Genomic DNA, 17,622 nt, shown 5'->3' on the forward strand with positions numbered 1-17,622 from the left:
ATAAGCTTCTGCAGAGAGAATGCTCCAGTGTTTGCACTTGCAGGGTTGGACTGGAAATTTCACAGAAGAAAAGGAAAGTGATCCAAAAGAAGCCCTAGGAGTTAAAATGAGATAAGAGAGAAAGATCTACGCAAACCAACATGAGCAGAGGGAAGTGGTGAAGGCCGAGTCAGACCACTGGTCTTTTCTGCCTTCCAGGTACCCTTTCTTCTAGGTGACACCTCCAATAGCAAATGAAACATTGCCCTGGGCCGTGCCATGTTATGCTTTAATGGGATGATCTCCCATTAAAACATAACATGGCTCCCCCATCAGTCTTTCAGACAGTGGCAGGGCAGGGAAGATCTCAGCTGGGACCCCAGCCTTTCGCCTGGCAGCTGCATGTTAAGGCCGGGTGTGTGCCAGAGGATCGGATCAAGGATCCTGTGGTAGTGAGCTTCATAAGTGAATTATGTGGAGAAGAACGTCCTTTGGTCCGCCCTCAATCTGCTGTCTGTCATTTTCATGGGGCACCCAAAGTTCTTGAATTATGGGAGTGGAATAAAAAGTTCTTTGTCCATTTTTTCTGTGCATTTTTATCTGTCTCATGGTGGCCATCTCTGCCCGTGGCTGATGATGTGCTTTCTCTTTTTGTCTAGAGTTGACTCATGACCTCGAAACAAAGGAGCTGGAAATCAGCCATCAAGGTAAGGTGCAGTTTCTCTGTGAAATAACAGTCGAGAGAAGTTTCACATCCGCAATAAAACCAGTCACCTGACCCTAATTCTTCCATACCTCGAATGATGGAAAAATAGAATAAGCCGCTAATACTTGGCATTACAAGTATCATCCATTGTTTTGTTTCAAGGGTTTGGAGCTTCCCTCTTTATGATCTTACCAACATGAAGACTTCTTAGCAGATGTGTACCTGCCAGAGCGACATGTTGGTGCACATGTCCCCGGGCGCACGCTGTGTGGGGGGCACTGGGCGTCGAGCAGCTCCTTGCACTCAGCTTCTCCTGCAGCATGGCGCCCAACAGCTCCCTCCAGCCCTGGCATGGAGGGAGTCAAGCGCCCCTTGCATACAGCACCCCTTGCTCCTGAGTAGACCTCCCCACACACCTCCAGGGGTCTTGCAAATAGGAGTGCCAAGGGAAAGGAGCTCTCGCAAGGCATCCTGGCCCCGGTGAGGGAGCACGACAAAATGCTCTGGGGAGCTGCTTTCCAGGGAGGGCCCCCCCACACACACACATGATTCCGGCTGGGAGGTCCAAGCTGGTGCTCCCCCTCAATCCCCTCTGGCCACAATGAAGCCCCAGCCAAGCAACCTGACTCACGGTGCTCAGCATCAGCCGCAGGCCAGCAGTGGTGATGGTGACCCCTCCACACTTCGCCGCTGGCTGGCTGCACCTAGCCTGATGCCAAGAAGCTGAGGGGCAACTGCTGGAAAGCACCCTCGCTGGCTTGCTCACTCACTTACTGGCACCTCCGCCAAGCCTGTCAGGCTCCGTGTCGCTGTGGGCGGTGACCCCCAGCAGGCACATGCGGCCGGCCAGCCCCCCGTGCCCTGGCCAGCATTGGCCCAGGCACACTGTACTTCTCCAGAAATCACACTTGTTCCACCCAGGCTGAGCCAGGCCCAGGACAAGCTTAAGTAAGACTTAAACTGATCACTGGGGGAAAGCTGACAGGAGCTGAGGTGACTTCGGTTCGGAATACAGAGTCCATGGGGATGCAGACAGAGAGGGAGGTTTTTCTAAATCAACCACATACAAGCGAGGAACATAGCAATGTGCATGTGACAAGGGATAGTGTCTACAAAAGACTTGAGGGTAAAGCACATAAATCCCAGGTTAAGGACAGAGACAGGGTATACAGGTGTCTCTATGCTAATAGTAGAAGCCTTCAACCTAAAATGGGGGAGCTAGAGTACAGAGTTTTGAAGGAGGACTTTGATATAGTGGGCATTACAGAGACATGGTGGAATGAGGAGAACCAGTGGGATGCTGTTATACCAGGCTACAGGCTCTATAGGAAGGATAGGACAGGGCGCATTGGGGGTGGAGTTGCCCTTTACATCAAAGAGAGCATAGTATCACATAAAATAGACAATGCAAGGGGAGCTGGTTCCCCTACAGAATCACTGTGGATATCAATACCAGGTGTGAAGGACAGTTTAATATTAGGAATATATTATCGTCCCCCAGACCAAAGTGCACAAGAGGATTCTGAGATGGAAAAAGAAATTAGAGGGGCCAACAAAAACAAAAATGTAGTGGTAATGGGTGATTTTAACTATTCCCATATAAACTGGAAAAATGCATGTTCAGGTCATAGTAAGGAGAGAGCATTCCTGGATATGCTAAATGACTGTGGCTTAGAGCAGATGGTTGTGGAACCAACCAGGGGAGAGGTGATCCTAGATCTAATTCTATGTGGGACCCAGGACCTGGTGCAGGAAGTCAGTGTTGTTGAGCCGATAGGGAACAGCGACCACAATGCTGTCAGATTCAGTATCTCACCATGCGAACAAGTGGCAACTACTAATGTAGTTACATTCGCCTTCAGAAAGGGAAATTTCTCAAAGATGAGGGGGATAGTGCGCAGGAAGCTGAAAGGGAAAATCAAGAGAGTCAAAACTGTCCAGGATGCTTGGAGGTTATTTGAAAACACAGTAATAAAAGCTCAGCTGGAATGTGTTCCACAGGTTAGAAAAGGCAGCACCCAGTCCAAAAGAAAGCCACCATGGTTAACAAGAGAGGTTGAGGAAATTATCAGAAAAAAGAAAATGTCTTTTAGAAAATGGAAGTCCAGTTTGGCTGATGAAGAATATGAGAGGGAACACAAATGGTGGCAAAAGAGAAGCAAGTTAGCTGTGAGGGAGGCAAAAAAGGATTATGAGGAACGCATGGCTGCGAACATCAAGACCAGCAACATCAAGACCAGCAACAAACAAACTTGAAATCAAAAGCAGGAAGCCAGCAAGGGAAGCGGTAGGCCCCTTAGATGACAAAGGAACAAAGGGTGTGCTAAAAGATGGCAGGGAGATTGCAGAGAAGCTGAATGAATTCTTTGCATCTGTCTTCACCCAAGAGGAGGTGAGGAACATTCCTGCACCTGAACCAAGCTTCTTAGGAGGCGAATCCGAGGAACTAGCAAAGATAGTGGTAGACAAGGAAGAAGTTCTGGCAGCCATTGATAAACTAAATGTTACCAAATCCCCTGGCCCAGATTGCATTCACCCAAGAGTTCTTAAAGAGCTCAAGCATGAAATTGCTGATCTTCTCACTTTAATATGCAACTTATCCCTGAAATCAGGCTCCATCCCTGAAGACTGGAAGATGGCCAATGTCACACCAATCTTTAAGAAAGGATCTAGTGGGGACCCGGGAAATTACAGGCCAGTCAGTTTGACATCTGTTCCTGGTAAATTAGTAGAATCTATCATTAAAGATAAAATTATAAAACATGTAGAAAAGCAAGACCTGCTGAGAAAGAGTCAGCATGGCTTTTGCAGAGGCAAATCCTGTCTTACAAACTTACTAGAGTTCTTTGAGGGTGTAAACAGGCATGTGGACAGGGGTGAACCGGTGGACATTGTCTACTTGGATTTCCAAAAGGCTTTTGACAAAGTTCCTCACCAGAGACTGTTGAGAAAACTCAGCAATGAAGGAATAAGAGGGGAAGTCCTCCTATGGATTAAAAACTGGTTGAGAAACAGGAAACAAAGAGTGGGTGTAAATGGGAAGTTCTCACAATGGAGAGATGTCGGGAGTGGTGTCCCCCAAGGATCTGTTTTGGGACCAGTGCTCTTTAACCTATTCATAAATGACCTGGAAGTAGGGGTGGGTAGCGTGGTGGCCAAGTTTGCAGATGATACCAAATTATGTAGGGTGGTGAGAACCACAAAGGATTGCGAAGAGCTCCAAGCGGATCTTGATAAATTAGGTGAGTGGGCTAAGAAATGGCAAATGCAGTTCAATGTAGCTAAATGTAAAGTGATGCACATAGGGGCAAAAAATCCAAACTTCACGTACACGCTACAGGGGTCAGTGCTATCAGTCACAGACCAGGAAAGGGATTTGGGCGTCTTAGTTGATAGTTCCATGGGAATGTCAACTCAATGCATGGCAGCTGTGAAAAAGGCAAACTCTATGCTGGGGATAATTAGGAAAGGAATTGATAATAAAACTGCAAAGATTGTCATGCCCTTATATAAAGCAGTGGTGCAACCGCACTTGGAGTACTGTGTCCAGTTCTGGTTGCCGCATCTCAAAAAGGATATTGAGGAGATAGAAAAAGTGCAGAGAAGGGCAACAAGGATGATTGAGGGACTGGAGCACCTTCCCTATGAGGAGAGGCTGCAGCGTTTGGGACTCTTTAGTTTGGAGAGGAGGCGGCTGAGGGGGGATATGATTGAAGTCTACAAAATTATGCATGGGGTAGAAAATGTTGACAGAGAGACATTTTTCTCTCTTTCTCACAATACTAGAACCAGGGGGCATACATTGAAAATGCTGGGGGGAAGAATTAGGACTAATAAAAGGAAACACTTCTTCACGCAACGTGTGATTGGTGTTTGGAATATGCTGCCACAGGCTGTGGTGATGGCCACTAACCTGGATAGCTTTAAAAGGGGCTTGGACAGATTTATGGAGGAGAAGTCGATTTATGGCTCCCAATCTTGATCCTCCTTGATCTCAGATTGCAAATGCCTTAACAGACCAGGTGATCGGGAGCAACAGCCGCAGAAGGCCATTGCATTCACATCCTACATGTGAGCTCCCCAAGGCACCTGGTGGGCCACTGCGAGTAGCAGAGAGCTGGACTAGATGGACTTTGGTCTGATCCAGCTGGCTCGTTCTTATGTTCTTATGTTCCTAAGAAGCCCTGCTGGTGGGCCAGGCGCCTGCAGAGACTTCGCCCTCTTCGGGAGCAGGGGCTTCTAGCACACAGAGCCCTGTGCCACACCGAACAGTCCGACGAGCACTTCTCCTTGTACTGTGCAGCTGCAGCCTCCGTCTTTGTCTCCTTCTCGCAGCTGACTCATAACTCAGCCCCTCCGAATTTACTGATGGCTCTCCCAGCTGCAAGGGCATCAGGCTCTGCCTCAGCTTGCAGGGAAGGGCTTGGAGCTGATTCTGTTGCCTGCATCTCCTCATGAGGAGCCAGCTCGGGATCCGTGGTGCCTCCAGGTGCTACATCAGAGTCCTCGTCACTCAGGAACTGGCTCATGACACCAAGATGTCAACCTGCTTCCTTGTGAAAAGTCAAATGCAATAGACCCCTCCCCCTCCCTTTTGACAGGGGTGGTCTCTGTATCCGTCCCAAGGCTGGAAAGAGATGAAAATCCTGGGTTATCATTTTTAGTAGCAACTGTTCCAATGGGTGAATCACGACCCTAGGAGGGTTTACTCAGAAGCAAGCCCCATTGCCAGCAATCGAGCTTACTCCCAGCTAAGGGATTGTGCTTTAGTTCTTTGCATGAAAATCAGTGGGGTTTAACAGAGCTTAACAGGGTTACCTACGCTACTTCCCCAAAACTAGGTCTTAGGTTTAATGCTAATAATTGAGCCAGCGGCCCAGGCCAGCCTAGATGTGTTGGGGCAGGCATTCTGTTTGCATGTCTATGGGACTATATGCTTGAGAATTGAGCCATACCCACCCCTGCCCTGCCCCGCCCCGCCCCGCCCCACCCCTCCCCTCCCCTCCCCTCCCCTCCCCTCCCCTCCCTGCCCCACCACACCCATCAGCCAGCCAAAGGACTTTGTAGCCTGTGATCCTGTCCAGAGCTTTAGTGGACCTCGATCCACGTGTTGTGGTGTGCTGGTTCTGGTGTGCAGGCATTTCGCTCTGCAGCTCCACTGAAGTTTATATCAGTGAATGGACCAGGTTGGAGAGACGTGTCCAGCTTTGTCCTGTTCCCCGCCCCGCGAGGCTTTCCGTCATAGTGCAAAACCTCCTGTGATCGCTTGGCCTCAAGTAAAGAGCTGCAACGAGTGGGAGGGGATCACACAGCCCTTTCCTTTCTGGCTGTTGGCTCAAAACGGGCCCTGCTTTCAACTGCTCGTCCCCTGAAGATGTGGAAATCTGCCTCGAAAGACTGGATGGAGCGTTGGTTGGACCCAGCAGGGCTCTTCTTGGATGTTTTCTCCACTGCTGCCAAGCACTTCTCCCCTTGGGCATTGAGGGAGGCATTGACATTGTTAGGCAATGTCTGGCAACTAGCAGGAGAGCTGGGGAGGTGCAGTATCATGGGATTAAAAAAATACAGCCTCATGTAGTTACTGGAAATTCTTAGGGAAGTGAAAAAAGGTGGCTCTCGGTTTACCATAGAAGGTGATTCCAAGAGCTACCCTTTGTCGTAATTTGAATAAGAATTTCTGGTAAAAACAACAGGCTGCATTTAAAAAGCAATTCTCCCACGACCGCTCCGTGCGGCAGAGGGCGGCTGAACTGGGGGCCTGAAGCAGTGGCAGGAGAAGAATAAGTATCACGCAAACAGCCCGATGTCCCTTGCAGGGGAAGGGAGACCAATCCTCTCCTGCAGTCCAGGGGACTGACATCCCTTTCAGAAACACCTGGAGACTTCCGAAAGTGGGGCCCCCGTATTCTCCCCCATTCCCTGGGCTTCTGCAGGTTGACAGGCCAGGCAGGCGAGCCGGCTCCTGACCCTGCCCAGCCTGTATAGCGAGGAGTCCAGCAGAGGGCGCTCCGTGAGTGGCTGCGGAGCCCTCTGAGCAGCCGCCTCCCAGCCCTTCCTCAGCCACTGCCAAGTCCAGAACCGGGGCAGGCCAAGATCTTTCTTAATCCCAGCCAGGTACCGTATGCCAGGATGGCTTGGAAGCAGAATGCAGGCAAGATGGGACAGGCCTGGGCGCTGTGCCTGCAAGACAGAGGGTGTGTTCATTTGTCACCTAGGATAGAGCCATGTCACTTCTGACACAATTTTCAGACCTCAGGTTGGCCCCCTGAAGTATCGTCCCCCCCACCCCCCAACCTGTTTCAGTCTGAGAAAATGGTGCAGGGAGGAAGACTGAAGCCTTGTCTCCACATGCACTGTGGCCCTGATCCTAAATGAGCCCTACATGGGGGGTGCTCCCCTCTGCTCTCTTTTATGTCTTCCATGGGTCAGATGTTGAATTCTAAATTCCTAGGGTGAGGAGCTTCCTTCTCGTACCCTGCAAAGCATCATTGACAGAACAATAATAATCCACACTGCAGATCTGGAGGTAACAAATGCCACGACCTGCTGTTGACAGGTATCTTTTCTTTCACTGTACCACATCAGCTCGCATTTTGGTGAGACTCTTTAGGCAGGACCCCCTGACTGACTGGCCCACCAGTACTGTCTTCCTCTTCCTCCAGAGAGCTCGGAGAAGCCACATACCCTGTTTCCCCAAATATAAGACATCCCCGGAAAATAAGATGTAGTAGAGATTTTGCTGAAGTGTGAAATATAAGGCATCCCCCGAAAGTAAGACGTAGCAAAGTTTTTGTTTGGAAGCATGCCCAACGAACAGAACACAGAAAAATAAGACATCCCCTGAAAATAAGCCATAGCGCATCTTTGGGAGCAAAAATTAATATAAGACACTGTCTTATTTTAAGGAAACACGGTACTTCTTCCCTCCATTTTGTGCTCAAAATAATTCTTTCAAGCCAGTCCGAGAGTGAGCAATAGGCCCTTGGTCATGCCATGAGCTTAACACCTCATATATACTACCTCTGAGTGTGGAGGGTCAGTTGACCTGTTGACATACATTCTCAATGATGAGTCAGCCCCTTTTGTACGCCACCCCCCACCCCACCCCAAGGTTATATCTGGAAGAGAGAAGATGGTAGTGACCGTGGTTTTTCTGGGGTGGGAGAAGGCACTCTGCACATGGCTAGGATCTCTGCTTTGCATCACAGGGACTATGAACATACCAGAGCTAAGGGCTGGTGAAGCTTACACCAATAGCAAGAGGGGTGGATAAACAGGAAAGGGAACTCGCACCCCCCCCCCAGTGCATCATGTGATCTTTATCACCAGCAACAGATCCTGTGTCTTGGGGAGGTGGATGAGCTCAGAGTGGCTCAGTCCCCACCCCCCGCCCCGTTGCCTCTGGGCTCAGGTGGGGCCACCAGTGCAGGAAAGCAGTTTGAGGCTTGGAGGGTCATTAGCAGGAACTCGAAGGCTGACAGAAGGCGGTCCCAACAAAGCAAGGGACAGATTCCAAAGCAGCAGCCGTCCCATCCTCCAGCCACACCCTCAACATGCCGAAGAGCCTCGCCCGTGCATCGGATCCAGCCTGGCTTGCCAAGCTACACCTTTTACACTCTTGGAGCAGGACTTCCCCATAGCTCAATTGTTTTTGTATTCCAGGGACATGGAGAGGCACTCAAGAGTATCCTAGAGCATGTGCAGGCTTCTTTCCTCCAGTGAAAAACCAACAGACCCCCTCTGTACTGCCTAATCCTGGTGTAGAGCGTGGGCCCATCCCGATGAGTCATCTGATTTGCTGCAGAAGTCTGGGATCTCCGGTCCGGGTTTTCCATGCCATCTAAGGCTAGAGTCGCCAACTCCATCTTGGAGACTCCTGATGAGGGGAGGGAACTCAGCAGGGACATCACTTCCACAGGAGAAACAGAAACCCAAGGACATCCACCCTCTGTAGCCACTCTAGGCCTTGTGTTTCTTCTAGACTCTGTGATATGCTGCAGGTCATTTGTTGTGAGGGCCAAATATGACATCAATGTGACTTGGTCAGGCTGGGCCCGGGGGGTGGGGGCGCGTGGGCAGGCTGCCTCAGCTGGGGAGCCCCCAGAAGTCTCACCAGCCCAGATGGTCATGAGGGGGGCAAGGTCACAGCATGCTCCCTAGTCCAGATTGGCACTGGGGAATGGCTCACCAGGTTAGGTTGGCAGTGGGAGGGGTGGCTGCTGCAAGTGGCAAGGCCGCTGTGTTCGGCTCACTAGGCCAGATCAGCAGTGGGGAGAGCGGCTGCCTCGCCTCAACCGCATGTTTGACATCGCTGCTGTAGAGTCCACCTTCTGTAGTCCTAATTTTCTCCTGGGCAATCAGCGCTGTCCTTTGGAAGCCAGTGGTTATTCCAAAAGAACTCCAGGCCCCACCTTGAGGTTGGCAACCTTGTCTACTATGGTCTTTTATCTGGAAATGAGTCACCTCCTGCATGCAACACGTGTGCTCGACCGCTGAGCCACCGCCTGCCTGACCCGCGTGTTGTCTTCTTGAGCTACTGAGACGGGCAGGTGCTCATCCCCTTAAGAATGCAGAGCTCTCAGACCGCAGGTGGAAGAGCTCTCTCTTCCGCTGGAATGGAGGGCAGGGAATAGAAGTGTGCCTTGCTTCATCTTCCATTTTCTTCTTGCTAAGGAGGAAGCCCCATGAGACAGTGGGGTGGGGGGGGGTGACCCAAGTTCTTTTTGGGGTACACATGGGGTTGACAAGTGCATGCCTAAAAAACTTCTGGAGACTTTGGGGAGCAGGGCATCAGGGAAAGGAGAATGTCAGCGTCATTTCTATCTACATCCCAGAACTGACATCACAGATTCTCTAGAATTTTGGCAGTATCTATTCCATGGTAAAAGCATAGCAAACTGTCGGAATGCCTGTGTTATATCTGGAAGTGACAACTTCCTTTTTCCCTTGCTGTTTTTCCCACTGCTCATTTGAGCAGAGACAGGGAAGGAAGGTGCTTCAGCAAGATCCCCTCCCCCCCCCCCCCCCGCACCCCGCACGTGCTGTGAGAAGTGAGCAAATGGCACCGGCAAGTATACATTTCTGAAGCTGATGACAGTTGGCTGCCTTATGAGCGGAGTTCTGTTTCTGTGGCCACCCCAATTACGCTCTGGCTCAGAAGGGCCGTTGAGCTTCTCGGTCAGCAAGAATCCCAGAAGGGTCACTCGGCTCACCGGTTGCAGAAGTCTGGGGGCACTTTATAGACTGATGAAGTTTATTTCAGCACCAGCTGTTCATGGCTCAGAACTCACATCCTCCAGGCGCCTGGGGGGGGGGCACATTTTCTAGGATTCCTGGAGTCTCTCGTGAGGCACCCTGAAAAACTACACATCTCCTGATAGACGGCAATGAAAAACGACACACTGCACAGGGCGCTGCCCGTTCAGTATTCTGGGAGCCAGAGAGAAATGGCCGGAGGAAGGAAGGCAGAGCTGGGGTTGCCAGATACGGTGTGGGAGACGAAGGGCCAGGGGCAGGGGGAGGGGAGGGGGAGGGGAGGGGCTGCTGGTGGCAGGGGCAGTGCTTTGTACAAAGTGGTAGAAACTTCATTTGTTTTACCATAGAGGTTCCTGAGATTCTTAGAGGGGACTGATGTCACTTCCAGGGGAAAGTGTCATCTTGTCAGGCCAAAGGCCATGGCTTGTTCATTTTCTCCTGCTGCTGCTCAGAGAAGTGACAGGAAACCCCCTCCCCCAACCAGGCTGGGTAGCCTTCGGCCAAGGGTCAGGCCCAGCCCCTTGAGAGGGCTTTTCTGGGCCACGAGCTGAGGCAGACCCCCAGGTCAGATTGGGAGCAGGGGTAGGGGGGCCTGGCTGGTGGGCCTGTAAGCCCCTGAGTAGGTTCTGATTTGGGCTGAGGAGCCTGCAATGAGGTTGCCAGCTGGCAGTTACACCCCCAGCCCCAGCCCCAGTGCTGATCTGGGTGGGCTGGCGAGTCTGCTGGGGGCTCACCCACTGAAGAAGAGGAAGAAGAGTTTGGATTTATATCCCCCCTTTCTCTCCTGCAGGAGACTCAAAGGGGCTGACAATCTCCCTGCCCTTCCCCCCTCACAACAAACACCCTGTGAGGTGGGTGGGGCTGAGAGAGCTCCGAGAAGCTGTGACTAGCCCAAGATCACCCAGCTGGCATGTGTGGGAGTGCCCAGGCTAATCTGAATTCCCCAGAAAAGCCTCCACAACTCAAGTGGCAGAACTGGGAGTCAAACCCGGTTCCTCCAGATCAGAGTGCACCTGCTCTTAGCCACTGCTCTTAGCCACTCCTGAGGCAGCCCCCCTGCTTCTGGGTCTAGCCCAACCAAATCACATGGATGTCACCTGCAGCAAACATAACAACTTAGACAGAACTGAGCATTCCTTGAGTGAGGGAGGTGGGGATGGATCGAGGTCCCGTTCTCTTCTCGGTGATGTCATGAAGGTCTGCAGGGGGTGGGGCTCAGAGCTGGACCAGGATGTGGGAGACCCAGGCTCAACTCTGCACGTGACTCAGGAGACTTGCTGGGCGCCTCTTGGCCAGCCGCCCCCCCTCTGCCCAATCTGCTGATCTCACAGATGTGTGAGGGGGGAACGGGGAAGGGGAGAGTGATGCTGTGAGCTGCTTTAGGTCTCCCTCTGAGGAGGAGAAAAGCAGGGTATAAGTACTGGAATACAGGCAGACATGCAGAGAGATTTGTAGGAACCTCCCAAAACATGCATCTTAACTCCACATCACTTCCACAAGGAAATGTAGCCTGGAGTCCTGCCACGCTGGCCCTGGCTGAGTGCAAAGGGGTCCTTGCCAAGGAGCACGTGGATAAGAGTGACTCAGCTGTGCCTCATTTCCCAAATGGATCCGGACTGGGGTTGTGGCTCAGGGGAGGCCAACAAGTCAAACCAGCACATTTCTTGCACTGTCAGCATCTCTTGCCGTGCACGAGGGCACCTGACTCGCAGGCCACGCCCTCCCTGGGTCAGTCCACCATCCCCCCTACAGCCTGGCCTAGGCCACGCCTTTCACTCTCCCAGCAGCGTAAGGATGATTCCTAGCAATTGCTGCCTCCCTTGACAGCTGTGCCAACATCTCCCTATCAGGGCTTGAGAAAAACTGGTGAACTCTTGGCAGCGAAGCAGGGACCTTCGTGCTAGCATGGGGTCACCATGAAACTGGGCTGCACCCCCATGTGAACATGGGTGGCTTCTCGGTTTAAGCTAGAAAAATGGCCTCAGCAGCCTCTGGTTTCAATGGACCCCCAAAGGTGGTGGTTTGAAAGAGCTGAATGAAAGAATCAAGATGGAAAGACACTTTGGGCAGGTTGGAGCCTGGCAGGTGGGCTCACTCTGCAACAGCTGCAGCACTTTTCAGAGACCTGGTGTGGCTGGAAGCAACTGCTGGATGCGTCTCGGTCTTCTTCTCTCCGTCCATCCTGTGGGGGTCAGATATTGCTCTGCAAGCGTGCTGTGGTTTAGTTCAATGCTTAACAGCAAAGCTGCTGGGAGGGGTGTGGTCCCCAGAAACAAGAACTGTTCCTCTATGACAGGGGTCTTCAAACTATGGCCCTCCAGATGTTCATGGACTACAAGTGGCAGGGCTGATGGGAATCGTAGTCCATGAACATCTGGAGGGCCATAGTTTGAAGACCCCTGCTCTATGACAATCTCAGGGCTGAATCAGATCTGTCACAAGAGTTACGCAGTCAGGGCTCCCAGCTTTAAAGCAAAATCCAAAAGCAAAAATCACATCATACCTTCCACTAGGTATGGCACAAATGGCACAAAACAGCACATTAGCTCTGAGGCTCTCCAGGAGACTGTCAGCTGCTTCAAGGGGTGGTGATGGAGGAAAGGCAGCCCCGGTGGGTCATGACCTTTTCCAACATGGCAAGTGTGCCCACCAGGAGCCTGCCAACTGCAAGCCTTAAGGGAGCACTCTACCCGCTGTCCTTCCAGCAGGCACTCTCCCCTGCGGTCTGAAAGGGGCAACGTAGGGATTTTTCATGTGAATCAGGCCGTGTCTTCAGTGGTTTCAAGCAGCAGGAGGTGTTTTAAAGAGCCCATTCCCAGCAGCAGCTGGGAGGTCCCCGTGGCTTCCCCATTATTGGGGGGGGTGTGTCAAGGTCCACTGTGCACCATGACAAAGCCAGCTGATCTTGTAACCAGTTCTTACCATCACTTCTCAAGTGGATGCCAGCAGCTCTGCAGGTTCAACAAATAGAGAAGACCTTCACCTCCCAGATCCTGGCCTTGAGTCCATCTGAGATGATGCAGACGCTCTCACACTGAGCCACAGCCCTGGTTTCACATCAGAGGGCCAACGCTTGCTGTAATATGTTTCTGAACGGCTATAATTCTAGCAGCATAGAAGGCAGCTCACCTGCTTGGAAGGGCTGATAAGAAAAGATTCCGCTCCTCGCCCACTCTGTCCTGGAAGCTTGCTGGGTGATCCCGCGCCAGCCACTTGCTCTCTGCCCAACCAACTTGCAGGGTTGTTGTGAGGATAAAATGGAGGGTATTTTCATGTAATTTACAACCTCTCCCAACAGAGTCAGCCCAAATGTCCTGTGCTGGTGTTGCAGACCTCCTGTGTTCTGTGTTGAAGGGGACATTCCTCTTCTCAGCAGATGAGGGGAGTTTAATAACTCTCCTTCTGTTTTTTTGGTCTTTAGAAATTGTTGACCAGGAACTGGAGGAAAAATGCAAGGTGGTGGATGCTCAGCTGCAGGAGCAAGAGGAGGACAACCTGGAGCTGCGGAAGGAGCTCCGGCACAAGGAGAGCCTGGTGGCCGCTCTGCGCTCCAGCCTGAGGAATAAAGAAAGGAAGTTCCTGGAGGAGCTGAAGAGGAGAAGCCACCGCGTCACCATCCTCAACACGGAGCTCCAGAAGCAGACGGAGGCGGCCGCTTACCTCTCCTTCCAGCTGCACGCCACCAAGCAGAAGCTTCGCGGGACCCGGCCGAGCGCCAAGCCTCTTTCTGACCGGCCTCCAGAGAGAACCTTCCTCCCTCCGCCTGCCAGCGAGGCCAGGCCCAAAAAGCGGACCCAGAAGTCTCATTCCCGCAGGCAAGCCGCTGGGTCCTCGCACGGCAAGGGGGCCTTCAAAGACCCTTCGTTTCATGACCAGCTCAGCAGTTTTGAAGACGCTGAGCCCATGCCTGACCCGGCCCTGTTCTTATACACCAAACGGCACCACGCCCCAGACCACCATCAGAAACCTGAGCCCAAGGCCACCTCCTCCCCCAAAGTAGGGGCTGCGCAGAGTGAGCTCGTTGCCCCCAAAGGTCTTCCAACCAGCCCAGCCAGAAACCAACGGAAAGGTCACCAAAGATCATCCCGGCAGCCTTCCCAAGAACCAGCAGGACCCAGGGGCAGGACTTTCGGGAAGTCTAGATCCTCTTCTAAAGGGGATCCGTCGTGCAAAGAAAATGGAGCCAGCCCTCACCGTGAAAAAGACACTGAGTAACCCAAAATGGCGTGGGAGAGGGGAAGACACGATTGTTTTGCAGCAGCTTTTCTAAAGAGGTGGCCAGTGGAGACAGACAGGAGGTTTTTGCAAATGACCTCCTAAATCAGGGCCCAGTTTTGAAAAAGTGCTCAGACCTCCCAGATACACAATCAGGCTACTCTCAGTGGTTTGAATGCTGGGATTTCTGTGCTCTCTGCAGTGTTTTGTTCCTGGCTTTCCATGGCACTTGTTGCACGCTACGCATTTGAGGAAAACAGTGCAAAAAAAAGTAATTTTGTATTATTACATCAAGGCATTTTTGTGGGGGTACTTTACTGATGCACACATGCATCATTGGTGGTGTGTAGAACATTACTCTAAAAGAATGTAACTCAGCCTTAAACCATAACCAAGATTGCTTTTTTGCAGTGTTTTATCAATATGTGAGCAATGTAGAGAATACAATGCAAAAGAACTGTACATGTACTACAGTGTGCTACATGCAAAATTTGGGGATTTAAAAATGGAGAATATTTAACCCATCAGTTTTACTTTGGAAACAAAGTGGAGTAATTTGGAAATCCAAAATCGGGGAGAAGCTCTGATGGGAAGAGTTTCAGAGGCATCCCTAGAATGTTGTCATCAGAGCTGACATGAATGTAGCAAGTGTCATTTGTAGTCACAATGATGAACCGCAGTTGTGCAACATTCTGCCAGGAGAATTGGAAAACTCATACACACACACACACACACACCCCTCACACCCACAGCAAGTTTTCGTGCCTTGAGATTACAGCTTTGTGAGTTTTCCATTTCACATTCTGACATCCCTTTCAAGCTTGCAGGCTTGACATTTTGAACTCTTGGTTTTAATGTCCAGATGGCAGCTCTGGGGCCGAAATCGGTGTTTTGACTGGTCCAAATGTGTGCAACTTTTTTTTTCATGGGAGCAGCACTCTCAGCCCCAGGAGAAGCTGCCACAGAGGCTGAATGTGTCGGGAGGGAGTTTTTAAAAGATGTATTGGGAGTTTCTGGATATATTGGGGTCATCAAGAGCAGGGTATTCTGAAAAACAGCCCCTTCCCCCCCCAAAGGGGAGTGGATATTTGAGCTCACTGCATCTTCAGCCACCAACTTAAAAGGCAGCTGAGGATGGTGGCTTTGGAGGGGCAATGCAGCGTTCACACCAGAGCTGGAAAGCTGCAGACCTAAATGGATCCAGCTTGTTGTGGGCAGAGCTCATTGCAGGATACGGTGGGGTGGGGGTGGGGGGACTTTGAATGAGTCACATGACTGAGTGAATGCTGCTCCACCAAGAAAGAACAAACCTACATTTTGGGAACGTGGGATATTGATTTTCTCTTTCTCTCTTTGGACTGGGAAGTATTTCTGAGATAGAAGAAACAACTCATAATGTTAGGAGCATTTGTTGACTTGGGGCTAAATAATTTATGTTCCAAAACTCTAGTAGGCACCAAGTATTTATTGCTTTAAATCCCACCTTCCGTTGTGGAACTCAAGGCAGCACTTAGGAGAAGGGTTCAGTCCAGGCAGGTGTAACTTCAGCAAGGGGCCTCCAGGCCAGACGAGACTTCATGGCTTCCACAAGCTTGGTCAGGGTTTCCCAACCCGTTTGACAGACGGGTGACACTGGAAAGCTAACATGCCCAAGTGCTTCAGGACTTCTTCAGCTAAGAACCGTGGCACAGCTGGGGAGGGGGCACCCCCGACACTATTTTCCTGAGCCAGAACAGCCACAGGGTCCCTATTTGCCAAGTTGTGAGCTATCTTGTTCCCTGATATCACATCTGTCTGTAAAACTGATACAGGGGCACCAAACCTGACCTGTGGTGTAACATCTAATTTGGCCCTCAGTGTGCATGTTCCATTTCTGAATTCTTCTCTTCCTTACCACCAATGTTAACATTATGTGTGTGTATGTGTCAGACCTCGGATCCGAAACTAATAGAAACTGTAGATTAGCTCTAAAGTCTTTATTTCGAGGCGAAGGTAAACATCGCAAAGATGATTCTAAAGAATCCAGCGCAAACTACTTGCCTATATCTCCCGAACGCCCCGCCCCCCTGAAACCAAATGGCTCACTGTCCCCTATACCAAAGCAAAGAACTGCTGGGAACATTTCACACTGATAAGCAGCCACCCTTTTCCGGCTCCCAGTGGGAGTGATAACTCACATCTGCAGAGAAGAAAGCCTCACAGCTCCCTTTTAAATGCCCCCACCCCCAACCGTCAGGCTGAGCCCGACAGTATGTATAAATAAGATCAAGAAGAGAAAACATAATAGGAAGCAGAATTGCACATAACCTGTTTTACCAGCTGTGGCAAATGGCAGAATCCAGGGTAGAACTCTGCAAATTTCTGTGGAGCTGTGATATGAACAGATTTAAGGTTTTAGAAAACCTAGAAGTTTGTATGACAATCAAAAAAGATGCAAAGGTTAATCATATGTGTTTTTCTAATAGGGATTAAGATGTCACAAGCAGGTCAATGCAATCTGAAATATTCACTTTATTGTTCAAATTCGCTGAATTATTTTATTTCTCTTCCTTCTATAAGAAAGTTGTGCTAAGTATAGGCTGTGCTCCAAAGTGCTCTTAGGGTGTATACATACAGATCTCTAAACAGGAGCCTTGTATCTAGCAAAAGGAAGGAAGGAAGGAAGGAAGGAAGGAAGGAAGGAAGGAAGGAAGGAAGGAAGGAAGGAAGGAAGGAAGGAAGGAAGGAAGGAAGGAAGGAAGGAAGGAAGGAAGGAAGGGCATAGAATCATAGAGTTGGAAGAGACCACAAAGGCCATCCAGTCCAACCCCCTGCCATCCAGGAATACACAATCAAAGCACTCCTGACAGATGACCACCAATCCTTTGTTTAAAAACCTCCAAAGGAGACTCCACTACCCTCCAAGGCCATGTATTCCCCTGTTGAACAGCCCGAACTGTCAGGAAGTTCTTCCTAATATGTATGTGGAATCGCCTTTCCTGTATCTTAAGTTTGCTCCCTCTTCAACATGACATCCCTTCAACTATTTAAACATGGCTATCATGTCACCTCTTAACCTTCTCCAAACTAACATCCCCAGCTCCCTAAGTCTCTCCTTGTAAGGCATGGATTCTAGACCTTTTACCATTTTGGACGCCCTCCTCCAGACCCATTCCAACTTGTCAATATCTTTCTTGAATTGTGCCCAGAACTGAACACAGTATTCCACGTGAGGTCTGACCAATGCAGAGTAGAGTGGTACTATTACATCCCTCAGTCGAGACACTGTACTCCTGTTGATGCAGCCCAGAATTGCATTGGCTTTCTTGCCGCATCACACTGCTGACTCATGTTCAGTTTGTAGTCTACTAAGGCCCATTCCACACGGACTTAGAAACACAGGTGTGTGACACTATATAATCCATAGGGGGGACTTCGCACAGGTCCTACCCCCAAAACAAGTCTGCCCCATGTTATTTCCCCCCACC

General features: G+C 50.6%; 1 protein-coding gene across 1 annotated transcript in view; it reads left to right on the top strand.

The window, feature by feature from the left end:
• Nucleotides 1-16,119, top strand: part of CCDC92B (coiled-coil domain containing 92B) — a 34,779-nt gene extending 18,660 nt beyond the window's left edge. Inside the window, exons 3-4 of the mRNA XM_048518766.1 lie at nt 639-686; nt 13,362-16,119. Of these exons, the coding sequence (XP_048374723.1) occupies nt 639-686; nt 13,362-14,155 (842 nt within the window). The 3' untranslated portion in view covers nt 14,156-16,119. The remainder of the gene's footprint in view (nt 1-638; nt 687-13,361) is intronic.
• Nucleotides 16,120-17,622: the final 1,503 nt, after the last annotated feature.

The sequence above is a fragment of the Sphaerodactylus townsendi genome, linkage group LG16 (genome assembly GCF_021028975.2).
Source record: "Sphaerodactylus townsendi isolate TG3544 linkage group LG16, MPM_Stown_v2.3, whole genome shotgun sequence".
NCBI lineage: Eukaryota > Metazoa > Chordata > Lepidosauria > Squamata > Sphaerodactylidae > Sphaerodactylus > Sphaerodactylus townsendi.